At 40.7% G+C, this 18,850-nt stretch overlaps 2 protein-coding genes across 5 annotated transcripts in view; both read left to right on the top strand.

Moving 5' to 3' along the window:
- Window positions 1–48: 48 nt before the first annotated feature.
- LOC5511719 (nitric oxide synthase-interacting protein) lies at window positions 49–3,087 on the top strand. Its single transcript, XM_001632073.2, has 2 exons — window positions 49–650; window positions 1,067–3,087. Exons 1-2 carry the CDS (start codon window positions 188–190, stop codon window positions 1,525–1,527), a joined length of 924 nt encoding a protein of 307 aa, XP_001632123.1. The 5' UTR covers window positions 49–187; the 3' UTR covers window positions 1,528–3,087.
- Window positions 3,088–5,224: 2,137 nt separating this feature from the next.
- Window positions 5,225–18,850, top strand: part of LOC116617900 (transient receptor potential cation channel subfamily A member 1) — a 22,221-nt gene continuing 8,595 nt past the window's right edge. Inside the window, exons 1-17 of one of the 4 annotated variants that reach the window (XR_004295931.2) lie at window positions 5,225–5,432; window positions 6,291–6,512; window positions 7,054–7,210; window positions 8,473–8,657; window positions 9,453–9,560; window positions 10,543–10,651; window positions 10,945–11,039; window positions 11,254–11,301; window positions 11,709–11,833; window positions 12,629–12,677; window positions 12,824–13,027; window positions 13,501–13,584; window positions 14,056–14,138; window positions 14,946–15,107; window positions 15,739–15,850; window positions 17,076–17,245; window positions 17,914–17,998. Coding sequence is in view for 3 of the 4 variants with exons in the window: in XM_032381067.2 (XP_032236958.1) it covers window positions 5,403–5,432; window positions 6,291–6,512; window positions 7,054–7,210; window positions 8,473–8,657; window positions 9,453–9,560; window positions 10,543–10,651; window positions 10,945–11,039; window positions 11,254–11,301; window positions 11,709–11,833; window positions 12,629–12,677; window positions 12,824–13,027; window positions 13,501–13,584; window positions 14,056–14,138; window positions 14,946–15,107; window positions 15,739–15,850; window positions 17,076–17,245; window positions 17,914–17,998 (2,028 nt within the window). In the remaining variant the exon portion in view is untranslated. Of the gene's footprint in view, window positions 5,433–6,085; window positions 6,214–6,290; window positions 6,513–7,053; window positions 7,211–8,472; window positions 8,658–9,452; window positions 9,561–10,542; window positions 10,652–10,944; window positions 11,040–11,253; window positions 11,302–11,708; window positions 11,834–12,628; window positions 12,678–12,823; window positions 13,028–13,500; window positions 13,585–14,055; window positions 14,139–14,945; window positions 15,108–15,738; window positions 15,851–17,075; window positions 17,246–17,913; window positions 17,999–18,850 lie in introns of those variants that run through there. The other 3 variants (XM_032381067.2, XM_032381065.2, XM_032381066.2) reach the window with 3 other exon arrangements.

Below are 18,850 nucleotides of genomic sequence, written 5' to 3'. Positions count from 1 at the left end.
TGGCTTTTTAGAGAAGTTGTGATTCTTGTTTTTTTTTTCTTTCCTCATACGACATAAGAAAATAAGCTTTTTGTATGTAGCCAGACAGGGGCCCCCTGGTGTAGCTTTGTCAAATTCTGCGCTCAATTGTTCGGGTTACCTGTGGTTTTAGTAGAGCCGCCATTTTGTTTCCACTTCACTAAAGAAAATGACTCGCCACGCTAAAAATGCTACTGCAAATCCCGTGTATTCTCGCCACGAGAAAAACAAGGATACTAAGACTTCAGGTTACGGCAGTCAGAAAGTTCGATTAGGCAAAGATTCCGTGAAAGATTTCGATTGTTGTTCACTGACTCTTCAACCATGTAGGGAACCAGTGATTACTCCCGATGGATTCTTGTACGACAAAGAAGCGATCCTAGAATGCATTCTGCACCAGAAAACCGAGATGGCCAGAAAGATGAAGGAATACGAGAAGCAGAAGAAGAAACTTCTGGCCGAGGAGAGCGAGAAAATAAGCGAGAAGGAGAAATCTAAACTTGCAAGTTTTCTCGAGATGGAAAGACGGATCACTACTAAGCCGAGTAAGGCCTTCACTGCGACCAAAACTACAGCTGAATCAAGCACCGCGACGGTGTCACTAGACGACGCAAAGCCATCAACATCACAAGGTATTGTTGATCCTATTCTACAGCTTGTCTGTAGTTTTTTCTAGACATAGACCACGTAGTTATTCTAAAGCTTGTCTGTAGCTTATCTAGTCATAAGTACCCTTGTGTTTTTTTTGTCAGTGTCTCTTGATCAGTTGATTACTAAGCTACCCCTTTTTTTTTCTCTCTTAAAATGCGTGTATGTGCCTTCCTACATACATACATGTCTGTCTTTTTGTCGGTCAGTCGGTCATTGAACCTTCCATTCCGTCTATCAGTCTTGAGTCAGTCCATCTATCTGTCAAACTGTCTCAAAATTTGAAATAATCAAACAATAAAAGTTACAAAACCTGCAACTCAGGTTTGTACACAGTAATATTTAAAAGCATAAAAGTTTTTTTTTTCGATATTAATGTTATCTTGTTGGTGTTTCTCAGGATCAATCATTGATTACAAGAACCTACCAAGTTTTTGGGTTCCATCACTGACTCCAGAAGCCAAACCCACCCTCGTCACCAAACCGGACAACAAAACCTACTGCCCCATGTCTAAGAAGCCCATCAAAATCAAGGACCTTATCCCTGTAAAGTTCACCCGAGCAAATGACTCCGAGCAAGACGCTAGTAAAGCTTTAGTTGCTAAAGAAGTCAGGTATAAGTGCGCTGTCACCGGAGACACCCTAGGCAACTCTGTCCCTTGCGCAGTCCTTAGAAACACTGGCCATGTTGTTACTTTGGATTGTGTTGAGAAGATTATCAAGAAGGATATGTTTTGTCCATTTACTAGTGTTAAACTGAAGGAGAAGGATATTATTCCCATGCAAAGGGGGGGGACAGGATTTGCTGCTACTGGAACCAAGCTAGAAGCCAAGAAAGATAGGCCTGTTATGCAAGCTTGACTTCTTACTTTGTTTAGTTTTCTGGAAGATGGTGTCAATGGGTTTACCATTTTCCAACATATTTTGTATGTGTACCATAGCCTAATGCTATCACACAGGAATGCTGAGAAAGCAAAAAAGTGTGTGGATATATAAGCCCAATTTCCACAGTTATTTGTATTAGAATCACCTTTTATCACAATTGCTAAGGCCCAGGGGCAGATCCAGAACTTCTTGAAAGGAGGGGGGGAGGGGGACACCATCATATCAAACATATGGAGGGGCATAAATATGTAGATGTAGGGGCCGGTTACTAGAAAGCAAGTAAGCGCTAACCCAGGGATGAATATGGCTATCTTGACATTTGATTGGATAAAAAGGGTATTCATCCCTGGGTTAGCGTAAACCTGCCTTTCAAGAACCTGACGCAGACTACGATTTAAAGGAGAGTGCATGTTCTAGAGATATGTGTTCTATCTTTTTCAAAATGTAGCAACTAAACACAAGCTATAGATGTTTTTACAGAGTAAGAATGCAATTTATGGTAAAAGAAGTCACAAAATTATTAGGTAACCCCTGTAAGCCTGTAATCATGTACAAGGTTCTCGTAAACTCAGGCTAGCTACAATCAAGGCTCTGAACCAGGGTAGGGTAAAAGACACTTTAGACACAAACAGTGTTAACTGTTAAAAGACCATTCTCACACAAACACAAAAAGCCTTTTGAAACACCTTGTGGAATCAACATTTTTTCCTATCATTATTTATACTTTATTGCTGCAGTATATGTAAGATACTCTAGCCTTTGTTTCCATCTAAAAAACATAAACTGGAAAGTGCATTGATTAGATCATGGCAGCTATGCTTGCTTGCTCCCCCTTCCTTATTAGGTAAAAAGTTGCAGATGTGTTGTCTTGTTCGTACTCTAATAAGAGTTAAGTATAAATTTGGAGGCTGTACCGATTTCATGAGTGTACTGCAAAAGCAGGTTTCAGATGCGTTACTAGGACTTGCTATGTTGGTGGTGGTGGTGGTGGGGGGGTGCTGTTATAGGTAAGATATGACCCACTTTTTGGCCCGGGGGGAGGCACCTAGGTAAACGCCCGCGTTTATCGAGATTTTTCCTCATACATTTTACTGTTATTTTGCCAGGACAGGGAATGTTGATCGTTTTAAAGAGGATATCGTCATATCTGTACACCCCCTCCCCCCTCTCGTTTGCGCTAATATATACCCAATATGCTTTGTTTAGTTCAAGGACAAGAACACTTTATGAAAAAATGCCTTGCATCATTTAATTGAGGGAACAAATGTATAGGGTTTTTTTCAATCCGCAACAAAACAATCTGAAAACGATGCCTCCAGCCACAACATTTTATAAGGAAGGTGATCATTTTAAACCAGGAGAGTGCAACCAAAAAAGAAATAGCACAATTTGTTTGTGAAGTAATAGAAATAAGGGAAACGGGAAGATGATAAATAGCATAGGAATAGGAATTGGATAACAGCTGTAACAGATGTATTTGGAGCGACGCCTGTTAATAAAAAATGAAATGGTGGCAAATAAAATAATTAAATTGAATATGTCAATTCTTTCCTTAGCAAGGAACAAGTGAAAGATTTGACTTAAGCAAGGACAAGGCTACGTTATAAGGCCATGAAGATATGCTGAAGACGGGAAAAAATAGCAAGAAAGCATAAGATAAGAGAGGGACACTTTGGTATTACCCGCGCGCCATGTCGATTCCGAATCTGGCTATTTTTAGTAACCACCACCCCACCACTCGAAATTCAAAGAACGTTAAAATTCATTGTCTAGTCTAGAATATGCTGGAGAGTTATTTGCCCCCTCATGGCGTATGGGGCAGTCATCGTCCGAACTCAAAACAAATTTTCGCTCACCCTTCTACGAGGTTCTTTGGCTTACAATTGCGTTCTTAAGCTCATTATCTTCCGATAGGTCTCGCGGCCGCGCCTTCGTCATCCGGTTCCGTTTTTCTCTTTCAGTTCCATACCTTGGGGGAAATTCAGCAAAAATATATACAAAAGAATCACAAAAATAAGATATTTTATTTAAAAAAAAGACGTGTTAAAAAAAGAACAGGAAACAAATATGCTTTTTGTCTGGGATCCAACCTGATATTTATGCAAACTGAAAACACAAAAAATATAGACTTTACATCCAGACGTGCGCTGAATCACCGTATGACAGCTAAAGCTTTACGGCTAGGCTGGAGATATCGGCCCCAACACCGCTATCTAGCGAACTGTGCAACACACAGGTACCGAGGCACCAACGCATTAATAGGGAGGCAATAACCAGGTTCCTAGCCCTTAAGACATAAGTCTTATACGGTTACGCCACACACAGCTCGCTGTGACGTAGAGTGAAAAATATCGAGGGGCGCCGTGGGTCCCTGGGGACGCGTTCAGTCACCATATGATATTGTAATGCACGTGCGCCTGGTCTCTGTTGTTCAAGACATAGCATCAGTGAAGAATAAAACGCGTTGTTTTGAGCTGTTGTTTTGGTTGCATCTCAAAAGATAATTGATAATGTGTCTATTAACTCATCGAAAGTTAACTCAGAAACTCTTTTACAGGGACAGAAAAATTTTATCGCTAAATCGAAATATCTTTGTATCGAAGAATAACGATATTTTGGGAAATTGACAATTCAAATATAAAAGGTAAAATAAAGAACATTTATGTTTAATTATATGATTGCAGGTGAATATCATCTTTGAATCACACAAAAAACCCAGCTTTTTCGACTAAAACACAAATAGATATGCGCCCAGCACTGAAAGGGATTATCGGAACGCATATGAAGAAAACGTTGTCGTTTTGGGGTTCTGGTTCCGAGGAATCTGAGTTTGTTTTTAGATACTTTCTCTATAGAGTAAAGATGGTCACAGTCACTGTTTTTCTCTTATTATGACTGGTTACAAGTCATAATGTTTACAAAACCCGACAAGATACGACAACCTTAAAAACGACAAGAATCATGTAGCTTTTCCAAATAAGTAATATATTAGTTTCCTTATATGGAAATGACCGTGTTTGGCAAAAACGACAAATTTTGGCTGAATTTTCTTGATATGACTGATGCAAACAGTACAAAAAATCGTCCATGCAGTATCATGCAAAATCAACTAGGCTACATAAAATAAAATCGGTCGGTTTTATGGTACTTATGTTCTACTGCGATTTTGAGTTATCTGCAAACACAACCAAGGTGTTTTTATCGGGTTTTCTGTGGTTGGGTTTCCTGTGGATGTTAAGAGTTGTGACGTCACAGTAAAAACCCGTCCACAGCCCAAACGTTGCCTCACGGTTCATCTCCGGGCACCGAGACCCGGTAGGAACGCCTAGTACTAGGCTGGTTATTATGAATTCAACGTGAAAAAAAATATATCACGGTTTTCGTCTGTCAAAATAAAGCTTTAATTAAACAAAAACTTTCTGTGCTTTTTTGCACCTGTAAAAGAGATTTTAACATATTAATTAATTCAAATTAATGTACTTGTAATTTTTGTACTTTGAAGAGTGAATTGACACAAATTGCTTTTCTACTAGCACAAGATCATAGATCCCTCGCGCATTTGACTTACAAACCCTTGTACTATTCAATGTTTTTTGGCCAGATTCACGATTATTCCTGACACAAATTGTATGGAATGTAAATAATTCGGTTTGAATATGAAATAAAGTGATGTGACACTTAACTATGTACAGGTGGACATGAAATGTAAATCTCCACTGATTACCGAAAAGCGATGGCGTTTGCCTCAAACGACGAACTTTATCGCTTCATTCCTATCACATATAGAGTTTTTATTTTCTTTATTTTTCTATTTTCTATATGAATCAAAACCTTGCTATTCCGGTTAAAGTATGGCGTCAATTCTGAGAAAATCTTTACAGGTAAGATAATTATTTTATTCCTGTTGTTAGTTTATGAAAGGTCTGCTTTCAAAACCAAAACCTTATTGCGACGTGTGTTACATATCTGCATGAAGATAACAGAAAAGCATAATCCAGATGTCTCAGTCGGCTAAACCGTCAACGTCAGTCAGTCAGCTTTAGTTAGACTGATTTGATCTCTCCTTGGTAACTCGAAATTTGTAAAATACAAACAGTGCTGTTGTGGTTGTAATTAATTGTCCCCACAGTTGGGTGTTATCACCATAAAACTCTTTTTATCACCTAGAATTCAATGATTTTTCTGAGAATATGGGGTAAGAGAAAATGTAGCTTCCCTTTGCAAAAACTGGGTCGCTCAAGAAAACAAGCGATACGAAAAGCTCTAGGGAGAAGGGAAGGTGAAGAATAGTGAAAATCATGGATATGCTTTTATATTATAGTATTTCCAAGATAGTGCAATTTTCCTTACAATCTTTTAAAATAAGAAATGGCAGAGAATACAGGTGGCAGCATTTTATTTTCAATTGTCAAATCATTTTAAAAACCATGCCTACAGAATCTTGCGCAGACATTTTGGGCGACCTGTGGCACAGTGTTAGCTTTTGCTATTGGCTATTATTCTCATAAATCGTCTTTCTAATTTGCTGAGAGTGAGATCTCTTACGTTTGCCTGTCATCTGTTTGCTGTGTCTCTAAGATAAGTTTCTATGAATGTCAACAAACCGTTTCACGAACTAACCTCTATAGCCTTATTTCAAACTGTCTATCGATGAGTACTACGGTAAAACATATGTGCTATTGACAGTGGTAATTTGCCTGTTGGCCTCTTATTTCCTAACTTAATTAATTTCTCATTAGAGGATAAAGTCAGGGGAGGAAACGAGCGCCAGCTTCGCTTGTTTGGTGGATGAAGAAGGCTCTAACAATGGAAACGGAAGAAGATCCGACAATTTGGCTTTGACTGCTATTCGCAGGGCTTCAAAACGAAAAATAAACCCAAGCTCTTCGGTATTTGATTTGAAACGCAGTATTTCCAATTCGGTTGAGCGGAACTTGACAGGAAATATCACTCTTCATCAGGTATATAACGGTTTTAGATTAAAATAATCGTACAAGTTATAAATTTTCCTTTTTAACTTGTCAAAAGAAAGGTAAAGTTCTGTTTTACTGTATTTTAAGATTGAAAATTATAATGATTATTGGCAGAACGCTAATTTGAAATTTAAAAAAAATTAATTATAAAAATCTTTTTTACGATCTTCTTTTATAAGAACTTTTAATTTTCGCTTGAGGCTGGGCCGTTCTTATTTTTGGAGCATCTGAAAATGTTCTTAACGGTTATGTTCTTCCATTTTAGTGTACATAAAAATATAAAACCCAATGAATCATTAGGAACAGGATTACACAAATAATCAATAGCTATTATTTCTAAGTGGTTGTTATTATAACATACTAAACAAGGCAATATTTTTCATCTTAGCCTTGGCATGTACTTTAAAAATCTGAGGTGGACGTACTTATAAAAAGGCATTTATATTTTTTGGGTGTATTTGGAAGTATTTTTCGAGCATTAGAAAAAGAACAAATATTAGGTCTTTACATTGTTTTTGCCTTTCTCTAGGCTTGCAAAACAGGTGATACGGCGCTTGTCCGTCGTTTCATCGAGGAAGGATCACCAAGCCTCGATGCGTGCGACGAGTTGGGTTTCACTCCACTGCACTGCGCCGCTCGCTTCAACCAATCAGAAGTCATAAGACTGTTGCTTAGCAACGGCGCTGGTAAATGCTTTTCTAGAGATTGTTTTTTTTTTCATAAGCGAACTTTAAAGCCGCATTGTCACCAGTTTACTTGCGGTCGAATACGTAACAATCTCCGGTGATTTTTAACGAAAAACGCGAAAAATATTTCAAAATATTGAAGGAACTGTGTCTATTGGAAGTTTCTTTGAGGATCTCGGATTCTAATAAGGGATTTTTTGTCCTTTAATGGTTGAGGTTTCCGTCGGACCTCCAGCAGTAAACTGGTGACAATGCGGCTTTTAAGCCCGTTAAACAATGCTGGGAAAAACAGCCAGCATGGCTAGTCCACAATGTTGAGTGTCTTTGTACACCACGTGTGAGGTACTATGTATTCGACATCATTTTGAGGTCAGTTTGGTGTAGCGTTTAAATATCATAACTAGGCTAGATACCTTTACGTTGTTTGCACTAGGCTTTAGATATCACAAAAAAAACAAAGTACGTCATAAGTTGTTCACCCTCTAAAAAAACTACTTAAAGAATGACGATCCGCTTCTCTTTTGCTATTGTTTACATTAGAAAATACAATAGTCTATTTGCAAAAAAAACTTCAAAATAACCACCTCCACAATTCACGATGCTTGATTGACAATATTTGATTGAAAGAATTCTAGTTCCTTGCTTGAACTGGAAAGAAACTCGCTTAATTCCAAGTCACACAAAGCATCCATTTCCATCGGCTGATTCAAGCGAGTAACCAAAATATTTTTATTCAAATATCGTCATTAGCGTATCAGACTTCATCCGTAAAATATCATTTTAAAGTTTTGACTTGACCGAATGATTGACATTCTTTATGTATGCCAGGCGCGTACACAGGGGGGTGCGCAGGGTGCGCGCGCACACCCCCCCCCCCCCCTGGCGGCCAAAAAAAGGGGCATTTCTTATTATGGAATCTTCAAATCCTATGCTTTTTTTCCATGATATCTGACTGCGTAACCCCGCCTCCGCAAATCCTGGCTACGCGCCTGTATTTGCAAATCTCATTTAATGTTCTTTCATTTATGAACCAGTGAAGAAGAATTTCGTTAATAAGCCATTTTCACATTCTCTATCATGTCTAAAACAAGTTCGAACATACAAAATGCTTTTTCCACTTCCCTAAGCAAGGTATTAATGAAAAGACTTTTAAAACGTGCCTTGGATGCAACAAATGTGATATCAATCAACATTGCTCGGTCTTAGTTTATACAGGTCATCAGCCTATTCTGATCTGTTTGTCAAACCTATTTAATCGTTAGATCCAAACAAGTTTAACCTGCACGAGACGCGCACGTTCACACCACTTCACACTGCCTGTTGGTACAATGCGGGCAAGGCCGCGAGGGAACTGGTTCGTAGCGGAAGTGACGTAAATTCATTTTCTCCTTCCGGTCATCAAGCTATCCATTGTGCTGCTAGACGCGCTGATTCGGAGATACTAGAGGTACGAGAGCATACATTATACTTATACGAACAATGGGCAGAACTATCAATTTTGCCCTGTCGCTAAATCCACTGCTATGCGTGTTTTGTAAAGTAAGCCAATAAGGATGCGAGAAAGGCCGTATCTGATACGACGCGCGCTACCGTGGCCACCTTGACAGTTTTGTATTGTAAGCCAATAAGGATGCGAGAAAGGTGCTATCTGATACGACGCACGCTACCGTGGCCACCTTGACAATTTTGTAAAGTTAGCAAATAAGGATGCGAGAAACGTGCTATCTGATACGACGCGCGCCACCGTGGCGGCCACCTTGACAATTTTGTGAAGTAAGCAAATAAGGATGCTAGAAAGGGCGCTATCTGATACGACGCGCGCTACCGTGGCCACCTTGACAGTTTTGTGAAGTAAGCCAATAAAGATGCGAGAAACGTGCATGCGAGTGACATAATATTCACTAGCCAATCAGCGAGGCAAAGAAATGTCTCAGTGCACATCAGAACACAATGGAATCCCCCTAGTTAAAAAGTTTGTGTCATTCAAAACAGTGAACCTTCTAACGGCCGAAATGAATCCCCGAGATCGTTGCATCGTTGTTGATTCTCGAGAATTCGCTGCCCATTCAACATAAAATAGTTTAAGGAATATTCACGAGAATTCTAGGGGATTCTAGAGAAGATCCTCTTTCTTAAAACTTTATGAGCACGTCTCGCTCTCGACACCCTTCAGATAAGTTACAATGAAGTTGCGCCAAACACATAGTTCACACAATCGTTTGACTAAATGAACTGTTTTCAGATATTACTGACGGAAGGTGTGAGCGACCCAAATGCCGTAGACAACGAGGGAATTTCCCCCCTTCATATAGCGGCAGCCAACGGGAGGGAAGAAGTCCTTAAAACCCTGGTAAACGCTAAGCACACAATACAATAACCCGTGTTTAACATTGGAATCCACTTCGTTACTGTCGAATCCGTTGTATCGCGACGCCGCATTTTCTAAACATCGATTTGCTTTTGTCTTTTGGGATTTTCTGTTCCGCCAGTCAAATAATTCTAAGCCAATCAGATTCTTGCCATCTCTCGCCTAGTGCAGTTGCCTGGCTTTCTGTCGCGACACTGTCTGGTTTTCGTCCAGAGGATAGCCAGGGATGTGCACAAAGCGAGACTCTGATTGGCTCAGAATGGTTTTACTGACGGAACAGAAAACCAAAACAAATCGTGTTTTAAAAATGCGGGTCGCGATACAACGGATTCGACAGTAAGACTAAAAAATATTGGGTACTGGATATTCAGGGTCTGGATGGGGTTAACCGACTAGCGACAAACGGCTTAAAAAGTAACTGACTACCGACAAAACATGAAAACTAGCGACAAAAAAAGTATTTGCCGACAACCGACATTTTGTTGTTATTTCCGGTATTTTTACTCTTTTCTTTTATCGTCAATCTACTTAAATTCGGCCATCCCAGAATCTGCACTATGCATTTTCTGTTGCATCAACTTTTCAGTCAATTATTAATCCATAATTAATTTATTATCAATAAGTTATTCATTACTAATCAATTCTAAATAATGTTTTATCTTGTTTATACATTAAATCTGGTACAAAAGCGAATACTAGCTTAGATTCACCGACTACCGACAAAGACTGATAATTCTTACCGACTACCGACATGCAGACCCCCCCCCCCCCCCCCCATCCACATCCTGGATATTGGGTATATTGAGTGAGCCAATCACTAGGAGCGTACAACTGAGATACAGTGACTACGAGTGAGCCCATCACTAGGAACGTATAACTGTGATACAGGTACTATGAGTGACTAGGAGCGTACAACTGTGATATTAATAGACTGGGTAAATCATAGCTCTGTTCGGTCTTTTAGCTTATTCACAATGCCAACTTGGAATTGCGAAATCACGAAGGCCTTACCCCGGCACAAGTAGCGTCACGGGAAGGTCACGTGGGTGCACTCAAGCTTCTCGTCCAATCAGGTACAGGGAAACGCAGACAGCGCTGACAAAATTCAAATTGTACAACGAAAACACTTTAGACACCCACACTTTTAGACGAAACAAAAATACGAGGATCTCTGTCCTTGAAATATTTACTTGCCAAAAATTATCTATCTGCATAACGAATGGGGGTCTTGGTTTACGTTTTCTGTACAAGCTTGGCATTTGGGCTTTGTTCTGTCCTTTTTTGTTTGTTTTTTTCAAAAAAGCATATAACTTTAATAGCTAGTCAACCCTCTGCTGTCTGGTTGACGATATTTTTTTTTCTAAAGCTGAAAATAAAGGTATCCAGGCCTGTCACGTGCTTTGCGAAGACATAACCAGCCAATCATGTTTAAGGATCGCTGTGGAAAACAAAGAAGTCGAGGTGAGTTGTTTAAGATCATGCACAGTCTAATTATAAGGCTACTTTATGTCATGTGACCAAGTCTCAGTATCATGTGACCGGATGTCAGTGTCATGTGACTGGTTGTCACTATCATGTGACCAGATGTCACTGTCATGTGACCAGATGTCGTGAATGTTACGGCTCAATTTATGCGATGTGATAATATAATAGAATGCTAATGTCGTGTTTGCAGATTGCCAGAGTTTGTATTGAGTATGGATGTCACGTGTCCAGAATTGAGGTGAGCCATCATGATATACATGTCTCGCTCTTCTTTGGTTTGGAGTCCGGGAAATTAAACCCTCACCAATCTCAACCCAAACCACACCCAGCACAACTCATCTCGCTAATGAAACAAGCAGTTTGTCGTTGGATCTAGGATTCTAGTGCGACACGCGCTACCGTGGCCACCAAGACAAAGTTAACCATGCGACGGGCGCTACCGTGGCCACCAAGACAAAGTTAACCATGCGACGGGCGCTATCGTGGCCACTAATATACAAACCTAAAAAATTTAGCCAATAATCATGCGAGAAAATGCTTTCAGCGCCCGAATTAGATGGGTGGGATGCTGCAGGAGTTAGCTTAGTGCCCGATTGAAGCTCCAATATGCGATAATTTTTACAACTAGAAATTAAATTCTGACAGAGTGATCACACAAGTCTTCTACACGTTGCTTGTATTCATGGAGACCTTGAGATGGCGCAGTTGCTGGTGTCTCACAACGCAGACCTTAACCTGGAAGATGGAGATGGCATGACGCCGTTATTAAGGTACACAATGCGAAACGCAGTTACTAAGATACATATTTGCGTGACGCCGTTACTAAGGTACTTAGTACGAGACGCAGTTACTAGTACTAAGGTACATAGTGCAGCTGTTACTAAGGTACACAGTGCGTGACGCAGTTACTAAGATACATATTTGCGTGACGCCGTTACTAAGGTACTTAGTACGAGACGCAGTTACTAGTACTAAGGTACATAGTGCAACTGTTACTAAGGTACACAGTGCGTGACGCAGTTACTAAGGTACATAGTGAGTGACGCTGTTACTAAGGTACATAGTGCGTGACGCAGTTACTAAGGTACATATTTGCGTGACGCCGTCACTAAGGTACTTAGTACAAGACGCAGTTACTAAGGTACACAATGCGAACCGCAGTTACTAAGGTGCATAGTGCGTGACGCTGTTACTAAGGTATATAATGCGTAATGCCGTTACTAAGGTACATAGTGCGTGACGCGTTACTAAGGTACATAGTGCAGCTGTTACTAAGGTACACAGTGCGTGACGCAGTTACTAAGGTACACAGTGCGTGACGCAGTTACTAAGGTACATAGTGCGTGACGCTGTTACTAAGGTGCATAGTGCTTGACGCTATTACTAAGGTACATAGTGCGTGACGCAGTTACTAAGGTACATAGTGCGTGACGCAGTTACTAAGGTACATAGTGCGTGACGCAGTTACTAAGGTACATAGTGCGTGACGCAGTTACTAAGGTACATATTGAGTGACGCAGTTACGAAGGTAAATAACGCCGTGACTCACCCATGTTCATTTACAGAGCCAGTCTCTCAGGGAATTGTCAGCTCATCAGCTTTCTATTGGATCAGGTATTAATCGTAATATTTCTTTTGTTCAGCTTAATATAGTCATAACAAACATCAACTTTATTACAGCAATAGAATTACCATCTTCGACAATTACTTAGTTTGCTTGTTAGTGGTAGTCATTTGTTTCGAAACATTTAATTACACAGGGAGCTCGAGTACTCCTCAATCCCGATTCCTCGTGTCCCGCCCCCTCCCCCCTGATGTGTGCAGTAAAGAGAGGTCATCTAGACGCTGTCAGACTACTGCTGAGTAGGGACACGCCCATCTCCATCCGGGACATAAATGGACGGTGCTGTCTACACGTGGCCGTGTACTGTGATGACGTCACGACATTAAGGCTGCTTCTTGAGGCATGACGTCATCAATTAATCAATTAACCATCATTATTATGTAACCATTAGAAACATTTTAAAAATGGAAAGGCGGAACCATCTTACTGTCATTAATCAACATTAATCCATTTATAAGTAAGATGGGATCAGGGTCATCGCATACCCCCTTGTCCCCTTTGTTCTATGGGAGTAAAGTCAATAATGAAGTAGTGTTTTCATCATAGTTACGACGTGCTATAAATCCTGTGGGGTCTTGTTTGTCCCATGGGAGGGGAAGGGGGATGTCACTTTCTCCAAATGCCATCCATAATTTTCTGTGTCAAACCACTTCACGGAGATAGGGGAGGGGGGGTCAAGAGTTTGAATAATACTGGCCTCTCCCAGAAATGTGGCCAGATAACCTCTTGCTGTGCATTATCTCTGCATTATCATAACCGTCACCAATCATCAAATATGCATTGAACCAAACTGTGAAATATTTTTTTGTGTAGAATGGAGGCAAGCGTTTGATTGACTTACAAGACAAGAGTGATAAAACACCTTTGCACTTCGCCGCAATCGGCGGCAATATGCAGGTACAGGCATGTGAATTCCACGTCTCCTCGGAAAGGGTTTAGCTTGAGGTCCAGTTGGGACCGTCAAAGAGCATTTTAGCTCTGGGGCCGTGGTACCATTTTGAATAAAAGTGGTTACACCTGAACTCACACTAATAACATTAAACTTCGTCTGATCTTTTTTGTTATTGTTTATCATTGAAAATATAGCGGTTTATTCAGAAGGAAACTTTAACATAAAAACCCACGAATCAATTCTGATATGTTATTGACGATGTTTGATTGAGACTATCTTGGTTACTCGCTTGAATTAAACGATGGAAATGGATGCTTTGTGTGACTCGCCATTAAACGGAAGCATAAAATGGCGGAGTGATTGGCCTTCTTTAAGTAATACGGGAAGATGCATGTTACGCCAACATAGATACTTGATATAAAATTGCAACCCATTTACATTCTTACATTCTATTGTGTGACCGTTGCCTACCCTAGATGGTCACGTGTCTGCTAGAGGCTGGTGCAAACCCTTCAATCGCTGACGACGAAGAGAAAATACCTTTACACCACGCCGCCGAGTAAGTAGCCATAGCAACCACGACAGCAACGCGAACGGCAGAAAGCAACAGAAAAACAAATGAGCCAGACGTGAAATGTACACTGTCTTTTTATCCAAGCTACAACAGGCAGAAGCTAATAATATTAAGCTTTTATATGGAAATCTGCAAAATAAATTCACGTTCTTTACTTGTCGTTTCCGTCGATGTTGCTTGAACATAATAGTTATTTTCTCATCCTCAATTAATTTTTAAGTTGAACTTTATCCCTTTATGCAGTAAAAAATCGTTAATTTTGAACATGCCCGGAAGGATTTCTTCTTCCCTCCCTATAACTCAAGATTTTCGAGTTCGCGCAATTAAACAGGAGTGTTAGATATACAGGGCCGTAGCAGTGGGTGGGGCACTGGGGGCATGTGCCCCCCTCAATTAAATGACCAGTAGGAGTAATGTCTTACCGGTGTACAATTCTACCAAACAATGTCCCTTAGCTGTATAGCACACTGGCATAGATAGAGCAAATCCACAGCAGAGTTAGCACCGAAATAAAATTCCGGAAAAGTGAAAATGTGTTTTAAAATTGATTTGTCTTAAAGCCAAGCGGCGTGGCCAGGATTTTTAACAGGAGGTGGCCCAAAAGGCCCTTTTAAGGCATTTTCTCCTGAATTAAGATAATGTCTTATACATTTACTGTATGTTTGGCTAGAAGGGGGGGTGGTTGGCGGGCCCCCTGGGCCAACCCCATTGCTACGCCTCAATATGCTAAAACTTTGCTGTTACATTTAAAGGTAACCATATTGTATTCACAATTATGTCGTTGTTTTTCAGAGTTGGCGATTTAGAATGCATAGAAGCGCTCGTTCAAGCATCGCCAGACTCGCCCCAGGCTACCGATCACAGACTGCGTACTCCACTAGCTTATGCAGCCATGTCTGGGCATGCGCAATGCGTGGAATACCTCATTGGCCATGGGGCTCCTGTTACCCTCAGGTATAAGGGAACTAAAAATAGCAACGGCACGGAGAACGGGACGTCACAAAAAAGCCTTTATGCTTAGGGCTCAGTCGACTCAATCGACTCGCTTTTATAGTCCCTTAAAACGTTAAGAAAACTCCAGCACCATATTTCTACCATGATAACCAATTTATGTATGGTTTACAGCGCAATTGTCGCAGTTCTCGTTCGACCGTGAAGCTGGTGTTTCGCAGTCTGGGATGTGTTTGACAAAGTACTTTTCACGTCGGGTCTTTATTTACATTGTTTTCTGCCCTATAAGGACACGTCAAACACAAGATTCCACGGCAACAACAAAGATTGATACTATAAAAAAAACACAACTAATGTCCACAAAATCAACAAGAACAAAGGGTGACAGCTTCATTGTCATCATAGTCACCGACACCATCGATCATTATCATCATCACTATCATTTCACAATATGGAGGTATTGTTAAAGGAAATTAAAGTGATTGTAAGCCCCCCCCCCCCCCTCCCCCGCTTGGTGGTCCTTTTTTATTAAGGAATCTTCAAAAGCTATGCGTAAATGAAATGGTTATCACGATTTATCATTACTACACTAAAGCAATGATAAGATAGTCAATGACTTCTACCTCCCCCATAGGGACGACGATCGCTTGGACGCTTTGCTTCTTAGCGCGAAGGCATCTTCACCGGAAGTAATCCAAAGTCTGCTTGACCACGGTGCAGACATCGAGTCCCTTAGCAAAAACAGAGTAAGATAAATCACAACATATTTATCCCACGGTGCAGAAATCGGGTACATTAGTAAAACAGAGTAAGATCAATCACAACATATTTATCCCACGGTGCAGAAATCGGGTACCTTAGCAAAAACAGAGTAAGATCAATCACAACATATATATCACACGGCGCAGAAATCGGGTGCCTTAGTAAAACAGCGCATGTCTATCATAAAATATTTATCCCACGGTGCAGAAATCGGGTACCTTTCTAAAACAGAGCATGTCTAACAAAATATATATATCCCACGGAGCAGACATTGACTCCCTTAGCAAAACAGAGTAAGTCCAACACAATATTTATCCTCCTTGGCGCAATTATTGAGTCTATCGTTATAGCCGAATTCGTTGTTGCGCAAAAACAAAGAATTCAAATCAATTTCTCCAGTTCTCGTCTGAGAATAGCGCGTAGACAATCATGCAACCATGACAAATCAATTCCCTTGCTTTGTGCAGTCAAATGGCTTATGACGTTACAGTGAAAAAAATGAAAGCCATTAATTGGTTTAGACGGTTGATTGACTACGCGCTATTTTCCCATACGAGACAAGATTTTGGATTCGCGGAGGTCGCGCAACAACGAATCTGGCTATAAAACAGGGCAAGCCAGGCAAAATTTACAAATCCAATGAGGCAGACAACATAACGGTGTTGGTTGTTGGTTGTTGGTTAGAAGCAGGTATTCGTACCATGGCTCATTGGGTGGGTAGGTGAAAAATTGGGGGATTTAGTAAGGAAAAGGTGTGTGAAGGGGAAAAAGGGGGGGGGGCTAGCGAGGTAAATCATACATGCTATAGAATGACAAGAATTAAAGAATGAAAAAAATATTAGACAAAAAAGAGGTGTGGGATGTTTCATAGAGCTCTTTGAAATGTAAGGGACGGACAATGAGAAAAGCGAAAGGGGGTGGGGAGTTTTCAGTCGGGCATGTTTTTTTTTTCTTGTCACCAGGACGTGCATGAATTTTTTTAATCGTTGTATGCATTTTTCTGTTTGGTTTGTGCTGCATGCATTTCTTTCCAGGCTATTCATCGTGTATGATTTTTTTTTTTGTTCCTTACCCGCCCCGCCCCCCTTCACTTTTCTAATGGTCCGACCCTAAAGCAACCTTAAATATGTTCTAGTACATGGTTTTCATAAGAAAGTAAGAGCTGGTACTAGTCAAATGCAAACGGTAGAATGATTGGTTGGTTTGCAGGCGTCGTCACTGAGCGCGGCAGCGTTTTTCGGCAATACGGAGGTTGTAAGACTGCTCCTTAACCAAGGAGCGCGATTGGATAATCACTCAAGTTTCGGTGCGGGGTGCCTCGACGCTGCCATCAGGGGCCGACAGAAAGATGTCTGCATGGAGATAGTAAAACATTCGAGGTAGCCATGGGAACACGTCAATTATTTTTGGAAGATCTAAATAGGAGGAGGGGATAAGGCACAAAAAATATCTTTCGGTATTTTATGATAACTGATTACTGCAACCATCACCAACCCAACTGATTACTGCAACCACCACCACACCCCCACACCCCACCCCCACCAGCCAAAAAATCTGTGTCAAATGGGTTAACATTCAAAATGGAAAGTCAAAACAAACGACGAGACAGAGCTGTTGCAGGCTCGAAATATTGGTGAAGCATCCACGCCTCTACTGGTCATTTCCATCATATCAAGAAAATTTAGCCAAAAATTGTCGTTTTTATCAAACGCGGTCACTTCCATATAAGGAAACTTATATATTCCTTATTTGGAAAACTGCACGATTCTTGTCATTTTTAAGGTTGCCGTACCACAGGTGCTTAGTTAACTTTATGACTTGTAAACAGAGAAGAAAAACAGTGACTGTGACCATCTTAAGCCAATGGAGAAGGTCTCCATTGGCTTAAGATTCCTTGGTACCAGACACCCAAAACGACAACAGCCTCACCCCCTGCTACGGCCCTGTGAGGTGAACAAACATTGCTCTGAAACTTGACCAAAATTACTACCTAAATTTTTTTGAGAGAAAAAAGAGCCATCTAAATTACCCAATTCATGTTTTATAGATGGCGAGAAGCTCTTCTTGTTTCCGAAGCTGAAAAACACGATATCATGAAGTCCTTAATTGGGGAATTCCCGACCGCTGCAAAAGTAAGTAGTCGCTGATAGATTTATAGGAAAAGTTAGAAAAGACTAGAAAGATAGACCATATCTATGCCAAGGCTGGTGCGCTAAGGATTATGGTATTAGGGACGATGATGGTGTTGAACCAAAGAATGTTTATCATTTGCGACGTCTATAAAGCGGCAAGTCACCAGTATACTCTCGGTCGATTACGTAACGATCTCCTTTGATGTTTAACGGAAAACGTAGAAAATTCAAAATTGTAAAAGTAGTGTGTCTATTGGAAGAAAAGAATGACTGACAATTAGAGCAAATGGTATGTTAAATACTGCGGATTTTAACAGATTCTTTTATTTCTTGTCGGTTGAGGTTTTTTTTTCGTCGGTCCTCCGCAAGTAAACTGGGGCGATTGCCGCTTTATTTTATTTCACTATGGCCTGAGTGAGGTAAAAGGCCTGAGGTAAAAGGCCTGAGGTAAAAGGCCTGAGGTAAAATGCCTGAGGTAAAAGGCCTGAGGTAAAAGGCCTGAGGTAAAAGGCCTGAGGTAAAAGGCTTGAGGTAAAAGGCCTGAGGTAAAAGGCCTCAGGTAAAAGGCCTGAGGTAAAAGGCCTAAGGTAAAAGGCCTGAGGTAAAAGGCCTGAGGTAAAAGGCCTAAGGTAAAAGGCCTGAGGTAAAAGGCCTAAGGTAAAAGACCTGAGGTAAAAGGCCTGAGGTAAAAGGCCTGAGGTAAAAGGCCTAAGGTAAAAGGCCTGAGGTAAAAGACCTGAGGTAAAAGGCCTGAGATAAAAGGCCTGAGGTAAAAGGCCTAAGGTAAAAGGCCTGAGGTAAAAGACCTGAGGTAAAAGGCCTGAGGTAAAAGGCCTGAGGTAAAAAACCTGA

Source organism: Nematostella vectensis, chromosome 12 (assembly GCF_932526225.1).
Source record: "Nematostella vectensis chromosome 12, jaNemVect1.1, whole genome shotgun sequence".
Lineage (NCBI taxonomy): Eukaryota > Metazoa > Cnidaria > Anthozoa > Actiniaria > Edwardsiidae > Nematostella > Nematostella vectensis.
This window is presented reverse-complemented; position numbering and strand designations above follow the sequence as displayed.